General features: G+C 49.4%; 6 protein-coding genes across 9 annotated transcripts; 4 read left to right on the top strand and 2 right to left on the bottom strand.

Moving 5' to 3' along the window:
• Positions 1-218: 218 nt before the first annotated feature.
• On the bottom strand, positions 219-2,130 carry FOIG_01162 (uncharacterized protein). Its single transcript, XM_031197867.1, has 2 exons — positions 1,012-2,130; positions 219-961 (listed from the first exon to the last, which is right to left on the bottom strand). Exons 1-2 carry the CDS (start codon positions 1,974-1,976, stop codon positions 454-456), a joined length of 1,473 nt encoding a protein of 490 aa, XP_031073634.1. The 5' UTR covers positions 1,977-2,130; the 3' UTR covers positions 219-453.
• A 4,734-nt stretch (positions 2,131-6,864) lies between these two features.
• FOIG_01161 (uncharacterized protein) lies at positions 6,865-8,984 on the top strand. The gene is made up of 2 exons (XM_031197866.1): positions 6,865-7,354; positions 7,412-8,984. Exons 1-2 carry the CDS (start codon positions 7,123-7,125, stop codon positions 7,966-7,968), a joined length of 789 nt encoding a protein of 262 aa, XP_031073633.1. The 5' UTR covers positions 6,865-7,122; the 3' UTR covers positions 7,969-8,984.
• Positions 8,985-9,487: 503 nt separating this feature from the next.
• Positions 9,488-12,608, bottom strand: FOIG_01159 (MFS transporter, NNP family, nitrate/nitrite transporter). The gene is made up of 3 exons (XM_031197864.1): positions 11,260-12,608; positions 10,837-11,205; positions 9,488-10,755 (listed from the first exon to the last, which is right to left on the bottom strand). The coding sequence occupies exons 1-3, from the start codon at positions 11,409-11,411 to the stop codon at positions 9,735-9,737; spliced, it is 1,542 nt and encodes a 513-aa protein (XP_031073631.1). The 5' UTR covers positions 11,412-12,608; the 3' UTR covers positions 9,488-9,734.
• FOIG_01160 (uncharacterized protein) lies at positions 12,195-12,498 on the top strand (the record flags this gene model as incomplete). Its single annotated transcript, XM_031197865.1, is given in 2 exon segments — positions 12,195-12,307; positions 12,315-12,498. Coding segments are annotated over 2 exon segments (297 nt in total).
• Positions 12,572-15,791, top strand: FOIG_01158 (methylenetetrahydrofolate dehydrogenase (NAD+)). 4 transcript variants are annotated; one of them, XM_031197861.1, is made up of 4 exons: positions 12,572-13,873; positions 14,113-14,351; positions 14,438-15,170; positions 15,219-15,791. In XM_031197861.1, the coding sequence occupies exons 2-4, from the start codon at positions 14,149-14,151 to the stop codon at positions 15,297-15,299; spliced, it is 1,017 nt and encodes a 338-aa protein (XP_031073628.1). In that variant the 5' UTR covers positions 12,572-13,873; positions 14,113-14,148; the 3' UTR covers positions 15,300-15,791. The 4 variants fall into 4 exon arrangements, with proteins under 4 accessions (XP_031073628.1, XP_031073630.1, XP_031073627.1 ...); XM_031197863.1 differs by having other exon boundaries at positions 14,113-15,170; XM_031197860.1 differs by having other exon boundaries at positions 12,572-14,351; positions 15,219-15,620.
• Positions 15,792-16,841: 1,050 nt separating this feature from the next.
• On the top strand, positions 16,842-20,542 carry FOIG_01157 (uncharacterized protein). Its single transcript, XM_031197859.1, has 2 exons — positions 16,842-18,158; positions 18,215-20,542. The coding sequence occupies exons 1-2, from the start codon at positions 17,418-17,420 to the stop codon at positions 20,171-20,173; spliced, it is 2,700 nt and encodes an 899-aa protein (XP_031073626.1). The 5' UTR covers positions 16,842-17,417; the 3' UTR covers positions 20,174-20,542.
• Positions 20,543-20,633: the final 91 nt, after the last annotated feature.

Here is a 20,633-nt window from a genome sequence, read left to right as displayed (position 1 = left end):
GAGGAACTATGTGAAATCCGCTGGACACGCAACATCAGCCTTGAATCTCTTCCAACATGGACCAACCCTCTGGGAAAGGTCTATCAGAAACTCAGCTATGCAATCGAGATGACCTGCGAGTATGGGATCGTAGACTTTACTGTTTATTACAAGGGCAAACGCGTCGGTGCTCACAACGTCGATGTCCAGTTTCGTTAGGGCGGCTGGGTTCTGGGAATTCTTGATATGGAGATATGAAGGATGGCTAGACATCCAAGAATTGTGAGTGAAAGATTTTAGGCGCTTCGTGCAAGTTAAATCTTGCTTGCTCTGGGGTTTTAGGTGAACTCAGTGTAGAACCAATTCAGAGGAATTGATCTAAAACGTGTCTCAAAATTCTAAATCCTCAGAATAGCTTATACTACTTTCACGGTATATGTAACGACCTGCGCTCACGCTGTTCCATGGTATCATTCATATCCCTTCCATGGCCACGTCTTGTTGCGCCAGTGACCCCTCAGCTTGTGGCTCCTTGCCCACCTTTTCGGTATCACCGTTCACCTTGTTTGCATCTCTGAAATGTCGATATACCTTGACTGTGTTGTCCTGCCCTCCGGTCACCATCGTCTCTCCATGGACATCCACCCAGAAACACACGCCCTTGTGGCCTTCCACTCTTTGCAATACCGTCTTTGATACTACGTCCCACATGACGATGCTGCCATCCTCGCTAGCAGATGCGATAAAAGGAGCTCCGTCCAGAACTCCGAAACAGCCACCCACAGCGAACTTCTCGTTGATGTGGCCTTGATATGTCTTTTTGACGGTACCAGAAACATAATCCCATAGGCGAATGCAGTTGTCTAGGTTGAAAGCCAGGACGAAGCGTCCGTTGGGGGAGAAGCAAACATTGGCGACAGCCGGATTGTCTTCATGAACAAGGGTGCGTAAGCACTGGCCTGTTGATGTATCCCAAATACGACTATGTACTTGTTAGCAAAATGAACCAGTTGAAGCTCCAAGAGTCCATACATCAAACCATCTGTCGAGCAACTGACGACCAGCGTGCCATCTCGAGAAAAGTCAATCCCACTGACGGGATCACTATGCGCAGGTAAACTTCGCATCTGCCTGCCCGCTCTTACGTCCCACAGAAACACAGCTTCATCGTATGAACCACTTGCAAGGATGTTGCCCTTTGGCGAGAATGCCAAACAGTGGATGTAGTTATGATGACCCTTCAACGGCCCCATTTCTTGACCGGCTACCGATTTTCGAGTTGTGGTCTTTGGCCGGCCTGTAACGCGATCCCATAAACGAATAGCCTTGTCGTCTGAGCCACTTGCGATGGTGTTGCTATCAGGTGTCCAAGCAAGACAGCTCACGCCTGCCATGTGTCCAACGAGCGTATCCATGTGTTCGCCCGTTGTAGCGTCCCATATCTTGATAGTAGCATCTGCCGATGCAGATGCGATGAATTTTCCATTAGGTGATATTCGGACCTGAGAGACAGGCTTGGTGTGACCATGAAGAACGAGACGGGCACGGTAGTTGGGCTTGAAAGGTTCTGGAGGAGGAGTTGGTTCAGCCCCCCGCGCGGAGAGGGAGTCTGTTCGGGAGCGACGAAAAGAGAGTTGCGATCGTGACCGTGACCGTGAAGAGCGGGGTGATTGTGACCGTGTTGTTAATCGGGATCGCGAGCGCGAGCGTCTACGGGAATCTATACTAGAGAGAGACCGTGACCTCAACCGTGATCTCGATCGTGATGTACGACGGCTTTCGTAATATTTGTTTCCAGCACCATCTTCACCAGGACTTGGGCTAATAGTCCTGCTATTACGGCGATTGTCTCGTATCGATAGTTGGCGAGACTGTCTAGGCGATCGATCGTTGTCTTCGGCGTCGCGTTGCGGCGCGTAAGGAGGGGAAGAGTCGCCGCTTGTTTTGCGACGCTTATTCCGGGGCGAATCACTGGGGCGATCGTCTTCAGAGGCCATTGCAACGTGAAAATGCGGCTGATTCTTCGATGATGCTAGGTCAAGGGTGGAAGGTAGTCGGGACAAGGCTGACGAGTTTGGCGCTCGAGGGGAGATTGAATGCTTGGAGGTGGGGCACGAGGCTGAAAGACGTCACCCAATGAATGCACAAACAAATGTGACAAAGAACAGAACAAAGAACATAAGATTAATGCAACTAAAAATAGGGACTAATCTTACATGAGTCGGCGCATAAAATGAACACTGATCAAACTTTGAAGGTAGCATTGCATGAAATTGCACTTCCTAAAATTATACCGTCAGTGATTCGAGGAGTGCAACTAACTGACACGCTGTTATTGGTCAGCTCGAAAAGCCACTCCTGAAGATCCGGAAACTACCATAGTTTGGGGAAATGGGGGGAGGAAAATCATTTGGTTTGTGGAGTGAAGCAATCAACTTCCAACTTGGGCAATCCTGAGGTTCTCATCTCCGGGGAACCCAATCACAAAGAGGCATGTTTTCGGCAGTTGATGTCATTGAGGCAATCGATGGTTCAAGACTCAAGTTTGGGGGTAAAGTTTAGCAGTTGGGGCGCTGACAGTGGATGCTTCAGGATGCCCATATCGCCCTAAGCTGTAACAAGCCTCGAGGGAGCAATAAAACTTCAGACTGCAGAGGAGGTTGCCAAGATAAACTCATCAAAGAGAGTCGAGAGACCCCTAAATTTAAGCCAACTTACCTAAATCTTACCAAAATCGTTTTTTATCCAGAACTAAAGTCTTGAGTTTTATTGCCTCCCCTAGCATGTCAGGTAGACCCTGATTGTCTGACAGAACCTTGAGTTTTAACCCTGGCGATACAGTAAGAGATGATAACCTCGTTGGTACGGTTAGAAAGAAGCTTTCGGTATCGTTGTCTTTGAGACCGGGGCGAGAGGGCGTCCGGTAGTTCAGCCAAGGCGTCCAATCTGCGACATTTCGGTGCATTGTGTATTTTCCATTGTGCCGTGCTGAATCGAGTGCTGAACCCCTTTACCATGGAGCGCAGTGTCTAGACCGGTTCAGCTGCAGCTGCCGGTGACTGTATAGGCAATAAGAGCGCCAGGATCTAACTTTTTACATGCTATTGGAAGCGGTCAAGAGTCTCGATGTCGAGATGCATTGGTCAGATCTTGGTTTCTGTGAAAGGGGCATATTGAACCTGCAGCCACTACTTTCGGTTCAATTTAGGCCATTGATCGCGTGCCGCGCCGTTTACCATGAAAAAAACAACCCGTGGCGTCTCTGAAGTGTCCCCTTTTGTTTGTTTTGACTCAGTCTTGGAAATAGAAGGATCTGGTCTTACAATAGTGGGCTACTCTGTCTGCGGCATGAATTACATTCAAACTGATTCAGTACTAATTTATTGTCGCGGCTGAAACTAGCGATTGGGGACTATCGTAGGTTTTTTGCTTATTCCCAGTGTTGTCTCTGTTGAAGTCATCCCTTGTGTGTCAGTTTCGTAACCTGAGTGCAAATCCATGCCAAGCAGCCAAGCTATCAGACATTCCGCGACCGACATGGCTGTGAGACAGTTACTCATAGACTTGCCAACATTCCGGTGGCATAATTCGACCATTCCGTCTATTTCGAGTTTTTCATTCTCACGTGAAGGCTTCTTCAATATCGAAAACATCGATCTGATCGCACAGAGGCGCTCTGGGCATCGCGATCTAAGCAATCTTAGGTCTTGGCCACCAGTCGGAACAATTTCTGGAAACGTGCCAGTAAAGTTACCCAAACTGCTGGTGCAATTTAGTAATAATAGTGCAATGTGGCGTAAGTAACCTCCGTTAGCCAAGATAGGGAGCTGCTATTAAGCGTTAAGCATACCGTCTGTAGTGACATGGAGTGGAGGTGACGCTATGGTTGTCGCCAGCGCTACTGCTCAGCTGTGGCTGTTTGGAGTCAACGCCGTTCTGCCAACCGTTTGACCAAGTGTGGTTCTGGCGTCTGCATTTGATTCGTTGAAAATTGCTTGATTTAATTGCATTTAGTTGACATTGTGTGTTGAGATGTTGATAGGTGATTCAGGGACGTTCTAAAAGATCGGGGTGATCTCTTTGGCCCTCTAATTTGTTCTTCAACTGCAACAGACTATTGGAACTTACCTAGGCCTGCAGCCTGTAAGGCTTCCACAAGGTGCTCTTTAGCACACACCTCTTACAGCACGTCATTCTCGTGCCTGCTGAATTGGGACTCACCGTCCATTTTCGAGGCAAAGCTTCCAGGAGTATCGCAGATTAGATGCGGCGTAGCTATCGGTTCCATTGGTGGATGGAGTCAGCAGCCAGCAGTCAAAAGGTTCTGGCGTCAGCGCATTATCGAAGCGGAGTGGGCGAGGGTCCTTGCACAAGGGGCCAGCAGATGAGTTGACCCATATTCTTCATGGGGCTAGGAACGCATTGGCCATGAGGGGATTATTGAGCTTGAAGCGGCTGGAGTGACTGAAATCACTGGATGAGAGAGTTGCATCGGAGTGTTGTGCTGGGAGTTGTGACTCGGCTATGGAACTCTCACCGAAGCGATCTCGCATAGATGAATTAATCATCCTGTCTTTAGGGCATGTTTGTTTCTCATGCAGAGACCTGTTGGTACTTGGTCGTGTGCTCGAGCCGAGCAGCTAAATTACTCCGTGAACCATCGCCAACAACAATGCCGGCAGATCGGAAATGGTGCCATAATGCCCCGTGATCGTTTCAACGGTTCAATTTCCTTTGACTTCAACGTCACAAACGATCGTCAAGCAGCACATACCACCTAGTATCGAGGGTTTAGGTATACCAGCAGGCTCTTGTTAGTCACTGGAGCCGGTGTGCGCCGAACTCGCCTATTTGATACCTATCAAGAGGTCCATGCCAAGCCAGCACAGGAACAAGCAGCCCTACGAGAGCCACAGCGGCTACACAGGGCCTGGAGACAATTGCTTCTTCAGCAAGCCCAGTTCATTGAAAGAAACGGCATGCAAACTATTTGGTGTGGCAGACTATTCAAATCTTACTGTAAGCCTATGGGAAATTGTTCGCTGATCAACACTTAGCTAGGCAAGCTGCATTGAGATATCAACCAGCATCAAGCTTGATGAATACTAGAGTAGAGTTTCACATAGGAGCTTATACGGAACTCTAACTCATCCGCTGAACATGTTCGGGGACTCCCCCATTCGGTAAGTAGTCCAGTATAGCAGGCTGTGGAAACAGAGCCTTGTTTATAGCCAATACAATGCGATTTATGAGGGAGTTGTCAACCCGGCTCAGAGTTTAGCTGGGGCGTTTCATCTGCAACTCTATACCAGGGCCAAGAGATTCCATAGAATTTCCAGCAGCAGTATTATCCGAAGACAGAACGCCTGTTTCGGATAGGATCTTGTCCTTGCCCTGTCAGATTCAATTGTTTGCCCTGTTCTGCTTCCGACGTTGCAAGACGGTTTTGACGCTGAGGTAAAATGTCGCACAAGAAAAAGCAGGGAAAAAGCACAGATGCCGTTCCAAACCTGCCAAGAGCTGGAATGCAAGACAACAAGTCAAGAAAGACAGCAAGCGAATGCACTGAAAAGAGTCTCGATTGCCACGCCTGCAAGCGACGATAACTAGAGACAAGAATAGCCATATCATCTCGGGGCACGGCGATCAGGCCCGGAAACCGGCTTAGCATCCCTGAGACCCTGGAGTTGGAAATCCTAGGTAATCTTGTTAGGAAGAGGTCTCGATGAGTATTGAACATGGGTCATGAGTCGGCAAAAAAGATCAGTCAGTGTCCGTCAGCGACAGGAAAGGAGTTGGAAGAGAACCAACAGGCGGCCTAATCCAATGCCAAGCAGGGGTCTCCGAATCGCCGACATGTACGCCCCAGCCTGTAGCCAATCGACAGAACCTCACCCACTCGAGTTTAATTACATCCCATCTTTTCAGACGAATACTGACAAGGGGATGTTTGCCTACAGGAACAAGTGCGCGGGTGTATTTGCTGCAGTACAGCAAATGCAGCAATGCTGATCCCAGGTATTATCTCGGCCTCATGGTCCGATCTGTTCAGACAGTCCACAGCAGGGCCATCTAAAGATCCGCATACCAATTAGCGATTGAGACGGGAAGACGGAACGGACAAGACATGGCATGGCATGGCCAGAGACATGTTAGCAGAGATTGCTCCAGATCCAGATTCGCAATCGGTCACCAGAGGAAATAAACCACGGACATTCTGATATGGGTGTTCATGGGACAACTCGATGGCGTATCATTGTGGCAATCCATTGGAGGATTCCCCTGACTAATTCTTGTGGTAGATGAACTGCTAACCGTGATCGGTCTGGACCGGATTGCCCAGAGACCTGTGGGAGAAGGATCCTCGAGATTCGCTTCCAAAGGATTTCAGTGCAGTTTCTGTGACTGGTGCGCAGTAGGAAGGGCTGTTCAGGGGTGCATTGACAAACACTGCCAATTAGCGAGCCGCATTGTCTGTGAGTCTTAAGATTCAATGCCCTGTCGCGCCGACTTTAGAGCCTGCCCCTGGACTAGTTCTTCTAGCCGTTGAACACGCGCCTTCACCGACCAACAGTGTTTTGTGGGGAGGCCCCCAAATATTGGCTGTGCTTTTGGTTGCCTTCTGTGTGTCCTGAGTTGTCAACGCCGTGCAACGCTACAAGCGCCGACGCAGGAACAGCCAGGTGAAGCTAAGTCCTGTAAGGCACGGGCTGGGCTGGAAGGTGTGGTGGATATCTCAGGCACACAAAGGTCATCCCAGTGGAGGGCCAGCATGGTACCTGCACTAGCGTCCCCCTCGGCGCTCAATGGTCCCGCAGGGGTTGGCCCAACCTGGGAACTCTGGAAGGTGTCTTGGGGGTACGTACCGCGAATCCCCACCCCTGTCCTGCTCTGATGGCACACCCAGTCCCCCTCTGGCATTTATCACAAAACCCCAGCTTGATCCTCTGCTTCTTCTCGTTTTTTCTCTCTCTCTTCACCACCACCCTCATACCAGTCACTCTTTTCGGCTTTCAGCCTACCACACTCTTTTTTATACTTAATAATTTTAGGTTGCTTTACAGCTTCTTATCATCCAACCCCGTCCCTCTTTTCCTTCGATACAATTACTATATACCGTAATTCCTAAATCCAGCCTTCAAGATGCAGTTCACCATCTCCGCCGCTGCCCTCATGGCCTTCGCCGCCAAGGCCCTCGCCCAGGTCGCCGACTTCGACCCCGTTCTCACTCCAACCAACTGGGAGGAGGTCTCCGCTGGCAAGACCCTCGAGATCACCTGGCAAGCTAAGCCCAAGTACTCCGGCGAGAAGATCTCCATCTCTCTGATCGGTGGTGCTACCCAGAACACCCAGGTCCCCATCAAGACCATCGCCAGTGAGTAGAGACGAAGACGGCAGGACATTCGATCAGTTTTGCTAACAAGCCTCTCAGCTGGCATTGACAACGACGCTGCTTCCTACAGCTGGGCCATTGACTCCACCCTCGGAACCGAGAACGTCTACGGTCTCGTCCTCAAGCTCGAGAGCAACCCCGAGGTTTTCCAGTACTCTTTCCCCTTCAAGATTGAGGGTGCCAAGAAGTCCGAGGACAAGCCCTCTCAGACCAAGAACGACTACGAGGTCCCCTCCTCCGTCGCCCCTAAGCCCACCAAGCCCGCTTACCCCGTCCCTGAGACCACCGTCGTTGCTGTTTCCGAGACCGTCACCGTCCCTTGCAACAACACTGCTGGTTCTCCCACCACTTTCGTCCCCGTTGTCAAGACCCACTACCCTGCTCCTCCTGCTCCCCCTGCCAACAACGGCACTGCTCCCAACCCTCCCGTCTACACCCACCCTGCTCAGCCTCCTGTTGTTCCCACTCAGCCTGCTGGTCAGCCTCCCGTCTACGGCCAGCCCACCCCTACTCCCGTCCCCGTCTCTGGTGCTGCCCGCTTCGGCGCTCCCATTGCCGTTGTTGCTGGTCTCGTCATGGCCGCTTTCGCTCTGTAAGCGAGGCCGCGCACCAATTTAATCTTTGGTTCCTGCGTGGCGTCATGACTTCATGACTGCATTTTTAGAGGGTTTCTCGTTTCTTCAGGTATGGAGCAGTCTGGGTATATCAGGCCTTGGCGCACATACGTTGCTTCTTTTGTTGGTATCTACGAGTTGGAAGGTTTTCTGGATTGTTAATGTATTGAGGAAAAACTATAAAACCCACTTGGGTTATTTGTCTCGATCAAGTTCCCCTGATGTAGCTGCCATGTGTTCCTTCGCCGCTACGTCTAATAGACATATGACCCAGCTTTTGTTTTCCCAAGAGATTCCTGTCAACTAGTGTTATTGCTACAATACCCATTTCTTTTTAACACTGAACTATACTTGGCATTGAATTCTGAGTGATTTTATCGCTAGTTTGTTCGTATCGACATGAAGATTTTCGTAGGATGAAACTACCAGGATGTAACCCTGCTTGCATATGCTTTTAGGGCGGTACTTGGTTAATCTAACCTATATTGCAGATCAGGTTCTTTGTACGTACAGAGGAAACAATTCATCTGTTTATTCTGCTCTGTTTTGGACTTGCTTGTCTACATGTCCTTGTCATACCAGGTTCCCTTCTCATCTTACAGAAAGTTGAGATGAGTTGACCCATCAGTTCCCTGACGTCGTCTCGTCTCAATAATGTGTTATCTACACACCCATCTATTAATGAGGCCCTACAGCTGACAGGAATGTTTAGACATTGCAAAGCCGTCATTGTCCGTTTCAACCGTTACCGGGAGTGGCGGCCTTGGCATGAGCTTGAAGCCTCATCCCACCGGCCTCGGACTGGAATGCATATGCTGTGAGAGGGTGACTAAAGATAGGTTCATGGTGGTTATTTTGTTGTTAAGCCTCCCTGTTGATCAAATGCTTGGGATGGGACCCTTGCTGCGAATTGGTGCAAGGGCTACGGGTTTGTTGCCATATAACTAAAGCTGTGTCGATATAAAAGGCCATTTGATGATATTTCCCACTTCCAAGCACGACAAGACATTTCAATCGTATGAGAATCATGTGAATGGAGACCTATTTATAAGAAACACATGCCAAGTCTCGTTGTCAAGTTGATCCAGTAACAGCGACATGAAAAAAACTTGTCGTGTAGTTGATTGCGTACGCAGGTCTCATATTCGTGTCCCGTCTCACAACTTCTCAATCGAGAGACATAAAAAGCCCGTTTCCCACCCTGTGCAACTGTAGCGCGCTTCTTGTCTTTCTGTCAAACGGGCGCGGCGTTTGTGGCTTCTGATCGACAGGGCCATCAAATGTTTCATTGCGCACGTCATTTGGTCTTGGTTAAAGTGAAGGGCAATTGATTAGCGGCTGTCAAATGTTGGTCGCAGGTGATACAAAGACCATCATACCTAGTAATGATCATGATGAATGTCGCTGTACAACTTGATGAGAATAATGAGAGAGGTTGAGCTCATTATGTATGTGCCACTTCGCTCTAAGCACGATAAGAATCACGTCGAAAACACACTACTTCGAAGACATTTGGTTAATTATGATCCAATAATATTCATGAAATGAATCTCGCATCGAGCCTGATGCGGCGGGATATCCTAGCTACTCCGTACCAATTCCTTCTATCCCAACAATGGTTTAACCATTCGCAAATCGTGACCAATTCCAGTGCGCGCCCGCTCGCCGTTTAAACCAGTTAACAAGTTCATAAAACACTCGTCTATCCCATTCGTATTTTTCCCTTTTCCAATACTGCAACTCTGCACTTAGTGGCCACCAACCTGGCCCTTGGGCAGAGGAGGAATCCAGCAAACCGCCAAGTTCAACGCGATGGTAATAATGCCAATGACCCAGAGACCCATGGCGTAGTCGTTACCGCCGTGCATGAAGCGGAAGACAACAGCAAACATGATACCACCAATGTTACCACCACCACCGGTCAGGCCTGAAAGGATACCGTTGGCAGAGGGGTGAACGTGAGGTACAAGAGCAAAGTTGGCACCGTTGCCAGCCTCGATGAAGATGGCCATGACCACGACGAGGCCAACCAAAGTACCAATATCACCGCCATTGGCTTCAGAGGGGTTGACCTTTCCGATGACAATGAGAAGAGCTCCGGTCAGCACACCGCAAGCGACGATCCAGACCTTCTTGAGCCAGAGGTTGCGTCCGCACTTGTTGTAGATGATGTCGGCAATAACTCCACCAAGAGGACGGTTGAGGAAGTTGAGGAAACCAAAGATAGCGGCGTAGTTGCTGGCCTTGGTCTGATCGAGGTGGGGGAAGTTCTTCTTGAAGTAGGAGCTCAGAATGGCGTTGATAGCAAGCTCGCCACCGAAGGAGCATGCATAGGTCGCCACGTGGAAGATGGTCTGGGGAGAGTAGCAGACATGGAGGGCATCACGAAGAGTTGGCTTGACAATGACCTCACCTCGAGCGAACTCCATGGCCTCGTTGCGCGAGATAGGGTGCTCGTGGTCGCCAACCTTGACATCCCTCTCCTCACCGGGGTTCTTCTCCTCATCTGAACCGCAGCGGTCAGGTGTACCGACGGGAGTAACGTCACCAGAGCTAGACATTCCATGAGCCTCCATGTTCTTTCGGACGAGCATAGCCTGATCCTCCCACGATCCCATAGGGCTGTCAGGGCAAAGGAACAGCATGCCGAGACCGCAGACGATCAGGCAGATCAAGGGGACAATGAAGGTAACCCTCCACGCCTTGGAAGGGGACATGCCCTGGTGAGCGACTAGTGAGTCGAAGACGGCAGGCATGATGAAGTAAGTGCTATTCAGTAAGTTAGACTCTTTCTTTAACAATTCCTATATATCGAAAGGCTTTGAGTGTCATGAGAGGATGTTCACTTACATTCCACCACCTGCATTACCCCAGCCACCGGCAAGGGCATTGGCAGTGCCGACAACATTCTTATCGAAGAAACCAGTGCACCAAACCTGGCAAGGGACAAAAGTTGCACCGAGAATACCAATGAAGAATCGAGAGATATATAGGCCAGTGGCGCTGTTGACAAGTGGTGCGAGGCCAATGGGGAAGCAGCCGAGGAGAATCAAGTAGGCAAATACACGTCGAGGTCCATACAGATCACAAAGAGGGCCGGTCAAGAATCGAAGGAAGAAAGTAGCAGATAGAGAAACGATGTTGGAGTTTGCGATTTGAGCCGGTGTGAGATGAAGATCTTCTTTGATAGTGACCGTCAATAGGGGTGGGAAGGTGTACCTGAAATCTCAGTCAGATTATCACATCACCAACATTTGGATTTTTGAGACTCACCATGCCCAGAAAGCAAGCATGAAACCGAGCCATGAGAAAGAGAATACTCGACCATAGATGTCGATAGGGTTGAGCATAGGCACACTTCGTGCTTTTCGGCTGATGGGGTTGACCTCAGGGGCCTTCCACAGGTGGGCGATTTGAAAACCCATCTTGAACAAGCTAATCGATGAGATTGGGAAATGTCAAGACAACTAATTTGGCTCTCTTGAAAACGGATGAAAGAATTCGTGAGAGCTAAGAGGTTTCCGTTTGTCTCTGAGTTGCTTGTCGATGTTGAGCTTGGTGAATATCTTTTTTGGAAATGGACAATGCTTGGAAGATATATAGAATAAGAATATCGTATACTCCACGACCCCAGATTGACAAGAATATCGAAAACTGTATCTCCGGATTTCCTAGATCTTTTTTGTGGGAATTCGAGTCGATAAGAGGTCTATCTGGCTGTGCTGTCTCAATGAGACTGTGGTGAGTGAACAAGCCAGCAATAGTCCGGAAGGCCGGAGATGCTCAAACCAGATTTCTGCAAACGATTCCTCGTTAATCCGATAAGAACTGGGCTGATGACGGGGGCTAAGAGCGGCCCGTTGAAATGCAGTGTTACAGAGTCTCAGTGGCCGATAAGTTGATAACGTGGTAGCCTCTCAACGGTAACGATCGTTCTTGGCGGAACACTTGCTCTGCAATTATAGATTCAGAGGTTTTTTTGTCAAGTATCCAAGAAATATTTTGGTGTTTTAGGAAAACATGCCATGAGCCCCTGACAGTTCCTGGATAGATAACCTGAAGTGTCGAGGCGTAATCAGTCAAGCGAGCGAGAAAGGGCAGCCAATTTTCGGAACTGAATTAACCGGCAGAGATAACGATTCAGACGAATGGTAGGTATTTGCATGTGCTTTTTGGCTTGGGGTTCCATATCCTGTCTCAAAGAATGCATGTCGGAAGACAAGACTCGTCCTCGCGTGGGCATGGTATGGCATGGCGAGATAAGGCCTGCAGCATCATCAGGCATTCAGACTGACGGCCATGTACCGAAGCTACTACGACTGTACTAGCCTGGGCAGCTCCTATCTGCAAGCCAAGCTGCTCACCTACGATAAGCTGATCGTCCGTGGTCAAATATCCAACATGCCATTGGTCAGGGGCGCCAGGTGTGCCAGGTGTGACGGGCTGCGGCAGGGCGATCAGACAAGAGCCGCGATAAGGGACAAGGCTACTGCGATCCCCGAGCCGCTGTAGGGTGGCTTTTGTCCAGGGGCATTGACTAGCACCCAGTCGGTTGAGAGATAAGGCCGTGGTGGTATTTGGAGCGTTGAAATGTGAATCTCCGCGGAGCGAAAGGGTGGCGGGGTAGTGCCATATATATAGCATAGATTGGAGTCTTAGCGATAGAGGGAGAACAGGCTTAGGAACCAACGGAGATAAGAAAGTGGTTCGGACTCGGAAACGACCTGATTCCTGGGCCAAAACTCAAAGGATTGTACCAGATACGGCAAGGCGCTAGGGAATTATCCTATCTTTTCGCGGGCGTTCTGATGCGGTGGTGTCGTGTCAAGATTTGGGGGCTCCGGATCGTCGGTACTGGGCAGTACAACACCAGGGACAGTTCATGAGAAATGACCTTTTGAAGGCTTTTGAATGGCTCAGAAGACTTTTTAATCTCCCCGAATCTTCATGGATAGGCTGTTCCATGGCCCCATCGCTGATAACAGGATATAATAACTGGTGACTATTACCATGCTTCTCAATGATCATAAGAGCCTGCAAAAGGTACATAAGCACTTGCTTCTGCGTCCGTTCATCAGGTTCTCTAAATCTCTGTGGAATGCTCAGCGCAGTACAAAAAGACCTCGAACTTCCCAAATCCTGAGTAACTCAGCGACTATCGAAAGCCATACAGCCACCGGGCGTCTCTGCGCGACCACTAAAAGCGCTGGAAAGCGACATTGGGTTCAGGGATCTGAGCCTTGCGACCTTCTGTGCCGTCCGCTTGGACGTACAAAAACCAACACATTTCTTAGCAGGTTTCCGTCGTCGATTCTTGTTCTTCTTTCTGGAAGCAATGGATATTAAGCTGTCAATGTTAGCACGGCGATAATTGGTTCCCATTGTGAAATGTCGATGTTGTAAGTGGAACTACTTGAGCGTTAAAACAAGCGCCGAGATCGGCGGAGGTAGAAGCTGGAATCTTCAACTCGAATATGAATAATTACTTATTTTCCGCGGCACACTTCCAATAGATTCAATGCAGCACGTTTTACTCTGCCCCTCGACTGAGGCTCGGTAGTCTTTCGATCAGTTTTGATTCTCTGAGTATTAAGTTAACCTCGAAAATCTTGAATCTCTAGAGCATTCCTCTGTAATTCTCACTGCTGGAACATTATCCCGCTAAGCCTTATGCAGTAAGAGGGGCACTGTAAATGCTCGACTCTGACTGGATGGCAGAAGGGTCTGAATTTTTTTGCGCAAACATTTTTCCTTCAAGATGCCCCTCCATGGTCACTCGGAGTTTTGTTTTCTTTGGTGGGGGGACAATTGCTTGTGATTATTTGTTCTTCTTTCTCCTCAAACTTCCAGCTTCTGGCCAAAGTTGAATCAACCCATTTTCCTTAAGGTATGTGACCTTTCTGGGATGTCTTGGGCACTTCATCACGTGCCAACGGTTCCTGTGACGGCATCATGCTTCTTCCCCCCCTCCCCCCAAAAAATTCTGGTAGTACGGCTCAGAGCCAGATTAGTGTGGGGATCTTCTCGGTGTGTTTGTTCACCTGGGATAGACTTCACATGAGAAGAGAACAAAAGAGAAGATACAAGATTGAGAAGCAATACATGTGACTGACTATGAGATCTCAGATAATAACCTGCTTCCGCAGTCTGAGAACCTTTGCAATGGCTACCTCAACTGTCCCCAAGACCTGCAAGGTCATCACTGCTGAGACTATCGCCAAGGGTTACCTCAGTGAGGTCAAGGACACACTGGCCAAGATCCAAGGCGAGAACCCTTGCACTCCCACACTGGCTGCTTTCCTCGCCAACGGTGATCCCGCTGCCGTAAAGTATGCTGAGTGGTCCAAGAAGACTTGTGAAGAGAAGTGAGATATTCCTCTGCGTGGCTTGAATATCGCCCAGTCTATCGGGTGATGCTTGCCCCTCGACCTGGCGCTAATGTAAAACATAGCGGATTCAACTTTGACCTCCGAACTGTGGACAAGGAGCTTCTCGAGGAGGAGATCATGAAGGCCAATGACGACGACAATGTCGACGGCATGATTGTCTACTACCCTATCTTCCCCAACAACCCTTCTCACGACAAGTACATCCAGGAGTCTGTTGACCTTGGAAAGGACGTTGAGGGTCTTCGACACAAGCACATCCACAACATGTACCACAACATTCGCTTCATTGACCCTCCTGAGAACCGCAAGAAGTCCATCCTTCCATGCACTCCTCTCGCTGTTGTCAAGATCCTTGAGTACTTGCAGATCTACAACCCCATCCTGGCTTCCGGGAACCGACTTTTCGGAAAGACTATCACTGTCATCAACAGATCCGAGGTCAACGGCCGACCTCTTGCTGCCCTCCTCGCCAACGATGGCGCCACCGTTTACTCCGTCGACGTCACTGGTGTCCAGATCTTCACCCGAGGAGAGGGCATCAAGAAGGCCCGCCACCAGGTCGAGGACAAGGAGGGTTGGAAACTCGAGGACTGCCTTCCTCTCAGTGACGTTGTCATTGGAGGAGTTCCCGTCGAGTCTTTCAAGGTACCCACCGAGCTCATCCGCGACGGTGCTGTCTGCATCAACTTCTCCTCGTACAGAAACTTTGATGGTCCCGCCATTAAGGAGAAGGCCTCCATCTACGTGCCATCCGTCGGCAAGGTTACCATTGCTATCCTCTTGAGAAACTTGGTTGTAAGTGCCCTCCACCATATGACAAAGTTTGTGGTACTGACCAGTCAGCGCCTCATTGCCAACCGACCCTCCAAGGATGAGTCGCAGAAGAGCGTCGAGGCCCGAGCTGAGGCTTTCGCTGACGACTAAATGCTTTCAAACGCAAAAGAAAAGACGTTTTAAAAGAAGGTTACGATTGCTTTGAACTAGACTATGGAAAACGAAACACGACGGGGCTGGTCGTCCTGTAACAGGAAATGCATTTTTATAGGAGTTGTCATAGATGGGATATATCAAAAAGCTGGGATGACGGCATGATTGGAAAGACATGTTCAACATAAACCCTTGCGTGAATGTCATGAGCGTGTGTGGCGTTGTGTCACGAATGTAAAACATTGAAACATGGACAGCTGATGGTTTTACAGTTCATCATATGATCTATTTTTGGTATTCCTGTGTCATTATCTGGGCAATGTAAGTGTCGCTCATCTGCATAGGCTTTCTGGCGCGTCGGTTATTGAAGAAGTGCAGTTCTGGGCGGCGCCATGGTCCTTGATGTTGATATCGAGAAATAGTTGGTCCATCTTTTCGTAACGCATGGAGTGTACGACGTCACTGCATCTACACAGATTCCCCCTTGAGACTCCGCTCGGGGGAAAACACCGCTCCAAAACGCTAATTCTTGTTGCTTTGTTTACTATTGACTAGAGTACTTGGTGTTTTGTCGGCCTGCTGTCATGAATGAAACAGGTGGCTTTTTATCCTGGGGTAGCAAAGTTTAATTAGGATGTTCGCTACATGTTCTGGAAACTTTCCTAATTAGGCACATCACAGCTGAAGCGGTGGGTTGAGCTGGCGCCCCTATCTTCAATGAGTCCTTGCGTCTTCCAGATTTCTTGATCCTTAATCCCGGTCTATAACGGGAATGGAAATTACTTGGTGCAACATATTGATCAACTTAGTTTATCCATAGTACCGGAGTATACAACCTAATTGGAGGATAGGCCACATATCGTCATGTACTATTGCAGGTATTCTCGTATCCCTTTCTTTTCAGGAGGACGGCGTGCAGAGGTAGTTGTGTCTTGCGTATGGTATTTAGGCTTTCACTGCAGATCTCTGTACTACGCGACACCTTTGAACCTTTTATTGTTCATTGTTGGTCTTTTCTCTACGCGCGGCGTCACGAACCATTGTTTCAATCTTTGGTTTACTGCATTTTGGCTACCACCAATCAAGGTCTCAGGATGGGACTAGAGCAAAACTAAACGCCTCAAACAAGCAGCAAAACAAGGCGGGTTCCCCCATATTTCCCGTTTTGCTCAACGGCCTAGTGGTCATTTTTTTCGGGTCAGTCCCTTGATTTAGCAGCGGTTCACTGCATCTAAAACTGGGAGCCGACGCCAAAGATTGAAGAGTGCATTCCAAGGTTTTGTTCGTCATTGTTGAAGTGATAAACTGCGCAATTGGGTTTCTGTTGATCACCTGAAGTCAACAGCCTCTCCATAAAGTCCTCATGAGCAAGCATCATCGTGCTTGATCTTTGTAATTCCGTTATTGTTCATTATAAGCACCCATCCATTGTTAAGCTGTGGAGTTCATAGAAGTCCTAAGAGGTCCGGGCATCTGCAGGTTCAATTAAAAGGGTACGTACCTCACTCGATTACGGTTCATTCAATTTAGGTATGGACGGAACCCCAACATCCATCACCACCTATCAGTCGCTCTTTCCGTCCATCCATTGCTTTTTTCCACATCCCAACTTTTGGATGCTCTCCTCACTCATTTCTCATGCCTAGTTAGGTTTCTGGCTGACTGCGCCCTTTGCGAATAGAACCTTGTTCTTCGCTTTGCTCGGCTCTACCTACTAAATCAACGACACGCTCATTCATTCGCTCCTTACTCGCTCGACTACGTCTTTTCTTTGTCTGATCGGCATCTCTACCTAATTTTTTGCGCCACGCTACTCTTCTTTTCGACTGGCAAACTCTCAACCCTCGAGACATTGTCTCTAATTCTACCGAATCACGGACTGCGCACACTCACATAAACAAGAAACACAACAAAGCCTCCTACAAGCCCACTCGCGTGCGCAACCGAGCTGAGACCGATACGTAAGGGCCTGTCCAAGTACCGTGTCCTAAAAATCAGCCGGTAGCTTCTTAGGCGTGCTGCGAGACGAGACATAATACTGCCGACTGAACACTCTACATCCCGAGTAACTCGACTGCCTCGCCTCTGGTATCAGCCAACCCTGGTATAGAAATCATGGCAGCGCAGACCTTCCCCAACTATAGTCGCGATGTCCGCCATGGCAAGTCTGGCTCGGGTTCTTCACTGAACTACGGGCCAGTCCCTGGTTCACCGACACTGACGAATCCCGACATGATCTTGCCCGACTACGATTGCGATGTTTCCCTTGATGAGCGTTCACAGTCACCCATAAGGATGTGGAATAATGCTCAGACCAGTGACATGCGCTTCCACCTCCCTTCTTCGCAAAACCAATTTATCGCTGGACCAATTGCCCCCTCAACGCCCATCATATATGGAAATGGAACTATGCTATCAGACATTGGTGAGGTGACAGAAGTTGAAAGCGTGGTAGGAAAAGGAGGACGCCGCGGTTCGGCGCATTTGTCCGTTTACAGCAATGATGATCACGTATTGGGCTCATCCCCAACAACGGGGGTAACCCGCATCAAGTCGCGATCGCAAATTCTGCAGCGGGAGAGGAAATCTTCGATCGACTCCAACAGTACAATTACTTCGCAAGGCCGCGCTGCGCCTTTCGGGGATTTTGACGATTCAGTCAGCGTCGACGACGTCAACTTCCAGGGCGACGATGAGGAGAGCATGGCATCTTCATATGTTGAGGGTACAGCTGTACGAGAACCCAGGGTTCCGCGCATAGCTCGTACTCAGGAAGCCACCGAGCAGCGCTATTCAACCAGTTCTCTTAGTGATAGGGCAGAACAGATTCTGGCAAATGCGAAGCAAAGATTAACGGTGGGCTTCACATTGTCCAGCTAAATAATGAGTGCGCAATGCTAACAAGACTGCAGACGATGGAGGGCAACCTGTCAAGGGCAAGAAGCTCTTTATTTACTCCGATGTCCGATGGGTCAACCCCTTCTCCGCCAATTGTTCGACCTGCAACGTCCTTGAGAGAGTCTACCATCCCTTTGAGTTCGAGTCAAGGGCACTCTAGAAATCTTAGCGAAACTAGTTCACAAAACGGCCTTGCCAGCCCCGGCTTCCCCCAACGCTCTGCTAGCGCCTTGGGTGCTGCTGGGGGTTATCGGCAGCCATTGACTTCATCCAGAAGTGCCGATGCTCTCGGGATTGGATACGGCGCCACCTCTCACAGGAGTCCCACGACTCTCGATCCCATGCTGGAAACTTTGAGTGAAGATGAAGGCGGTGCAAATGGAGACAGCCGACGCAGCTCTCATCTCTATAATCAGTTGAGCCCCACGTTCGGTTCCATGACGGATACAGATATGCCTCGGTCCGCATCTGTAGCTCAGGTTCGTGACTTGAAGCATCAGATGAAGGATCTGAGAGGAAAGATTTCCAGTCTCAAAGAGCAAGCACGGGCTGACAGCTTGAAACGCCGTAGTCTGCAGAGCCTCAGGACACCCAGCCCGTTTACTCACGCGAGATGGGATCAAGGACTTCCAGAGTCTCGAACATCACAAGAGACTACTCCGGAAACTCCCGCCTGGCAAGCGCCCTGGAACCAGGGATCGCCTAAGGACAATGTAAATGGTCAAATGTCGCCTAAGGAGGGCTCGAAGGAACCCTCTGAAGAATCAGCGAAAACGTTAGATGCTGGAGCTGAACATGGCCCTCGCGCTTCTGACGCGCCGGGCGTAGTTGTGGCTCAAGAGCAGAGCGGTTCGCCTCAATTTGAAGCGGAACCCGATCTTGGAGATGACATTCAAGTGCAAACGCAAGTGCAAGAAAATGACGACATGAATGATGACGGCGAAACGTGGGAAGGAGATCTGGAACAAGAGGAGGAAGATGTTAAGCAGGAGGGAAATGGTTACGGACTACAGAATGGAGAGTACAATGACGATGTCGAGGATGATGACGACGACGAGTTTGTGGATTTTGAGAGCGAGAGTGGCGAGTCATCATACCATGATGCCTTTCAAACCCCCGTGTCTCACGAGGATCGTGAGGATGCCTTCGATTACGAGCACTTTTTTCTTCACTCAGCAATGGGAACAATGAGCCAGCATCGACGAGAGAGCTGGAGCAGTGTGAGCTCTGGTGATTCTGTTGAGACAACTCGCGGCCCTATCGTCGCCCCCGCTTCTGCACCTGATTCTGATTCTGATCACGAAAGGAGACCGAGCGTTGATACTATGTCGTCCTTTAACAGTTTTGCCACAGCCACCGAAGGCCGTTTGAGCCGCAACTCGGAATTTGAGGATGCCACAGAGACCATCGTCATCATGCCAGGAGATTCGGACGCGCCCCTGAGCTCGAAACGGGCAACATTTGGTAACTTCAAGTTCCCTCGATCAGGAGCCCCTTCGAGAAACGGCTCTGTCGATTATCACCAAAGCCATCCCCGGCGCAACACCGTGGTTCGTCGACCTAGTAGCAGCGCAGCTACCTACGCACGCCATCGGCCTTCGATGTCATCTTTCGGGTCGACAGGGACAAACCGAAGCTTCCCTCTCGTAGACAAGTCTAAGGGAACCAACGGGATCTTGACACCGACAGGTACCCCCGGGGGATCACCCGACTCGGAGCTCAGGCAGATATCCGAAAGTCTCCTTAATGAAGCAGCTGGGTTGGGCGGTATTGAAGGTGGACAAAAGAACGGTAATACTTCCGCTGTACAAGGGCTTGACAAAGAAAGTCAGATCTTGGTCGAGAGACTTGTGGCCAGTCTTGGGAAGTGTGTCCTAGGATTGACAGAGTCATCGAGAGCTGGTACAGAGGCACGCATGTACCGTAGGAGAATTGATGCTGCGCGACGCATTCTTGAGGGGCTTGAAGAGTGAGTATAGTTGCCCGAGTACTTTTACCAGGCCAAGTATTTCGAAGAGGTGGTATTTTTCTTGCATGGCGCTTTACATGGAGGTGGATAGGGATATTATCACACATGATGATGCTCTGGTTTTGAGCAGACGGAGTTGAGACCTGTCTTGGATGAGACCAGGTTATTTTCGATACCCTTCAAGTCTAGCGATTTGCTTCCTTATTTATTCTTAAAATCATGACCTTTACAGGACTTTTTATATCTTCAATCACGACATATTTCACTTATCAATTCATGGCACTCAGACTGTCTATGGCATGCTCGTGTGCTGTTTGCGCATGTTGGTCCGTGCTGTGATCTTGACCCTTTAGACCCTTAGTTAAGATTGCACCATTTTACATGTGATAGACTCAGATATGTTCAAAAAATGTTAGGTAAGGCAGTGAATGTGATCGAGTGCAGACTGTTGATTGTTGTGTTAT

Source organism: Fusarium odoratissimum, assembly GCF_000260195.1.
Source record: "Fusarium odoratissimum NRRL 54006 unplaced genomic scaffold supercont1.1, whole genome shotgun sequence".
Lineage (NCBI taxonomy): Eukaryota > Fungi > Ascomycota > Sordariomycetes > Hypocreales > Nectriaceae > Fusarium > Fusarium odoratissimum.
The sequence above is the reverse complement of the archived record's forward strand: the minus strand, read 5'-3'. Positions and strand labels throughout refer to the sequence as shown.

Bases quoted from the DNA above. Each gene is read 5' to 3' on its own strand.
- FOIG_01162 (XM_031197867.1), bottom strand. From the start codon at position 1,976: ATGGCCTCTGAAGACGATCGCCCCAGTGATTCGCCCCGGAATAAGCGT. The intron at 962-1,011 runs GTATGGACTCTT...ACAAGTACATAG, and splicing joins TGCTCGACAGATGGTTTGAT to TCGTATTTGGGATACATCAA.
- FOIG_01161 (XM_031197866.1), top strand. From the start codon at position 7,123: ATGCAGTTCACCATCTCCGCCGCTGCCCTCATGGCCTTCGCCGCCAAG. The intron at 7,355-7,411 runs GTGAGTAGAGAC...CAAGCCTCTCAG, and splicing joins CCCCATCAAGACCATCGCCA to CTGGCATTGACAACGACGCT.
- FOIG_01159 (XM_031197864.1), bottom strand. From the start codon at position 11,411: ATGGGTTTTCAAATCGCCCACCTGTGGAAGGCCCCTGAGGTCAACCCC. The intron at 11,206-11,259 runs GTGAGTCTCAAA...CTGAGATTTCAG, and splicing joins ATGCTTGCTTTCTGGGCATG to GTACACCTTCCCACCCCTAT. The intron at 10,756-10,836 runs GTAAGTGAACAT...CTTACTGAATAG, and splicing joins GGTAATGCAGGTGGTGGAAT to CACTTACTTCATCATGCCTG.
- FOIG_01158 (XM_031197860.1), top strand. From the start codon at position 14,101: ATGAGATCTCAGATAATAACCTGCTTCCGCAGTCTGAGAACCTTTGCA. The intron at 14,352-14,437 runs GTGAGATATTCC...TGTAAAACATAG, and splicing joins AAGAAGACTTGTGAAGAGAA to CGGATTCAACTTTGACCTCC. The intron at 15,171-15,218 runs GTAAGTGCCCTC...CTGACCAGTCAG, and splicing joins TCCTCTTGAGAAACTTGGTT to CGCCTCATTGCCAACCGACC.
- FOIG_01157 (XM_031197859.1), top strand. From the start codon at position 17,418: ATGGCAGCGCAGACCTTCCCCAACTATAGTCGCGATGTCCGCCATGGC. The intron at 18,159-18,214 runs GTGGGCTTCACA...ACAAGACTGCAG, and splicing joins ATGCGAAGCAAAGATTAACG to ACGATGGAGGGCAACCTGTC.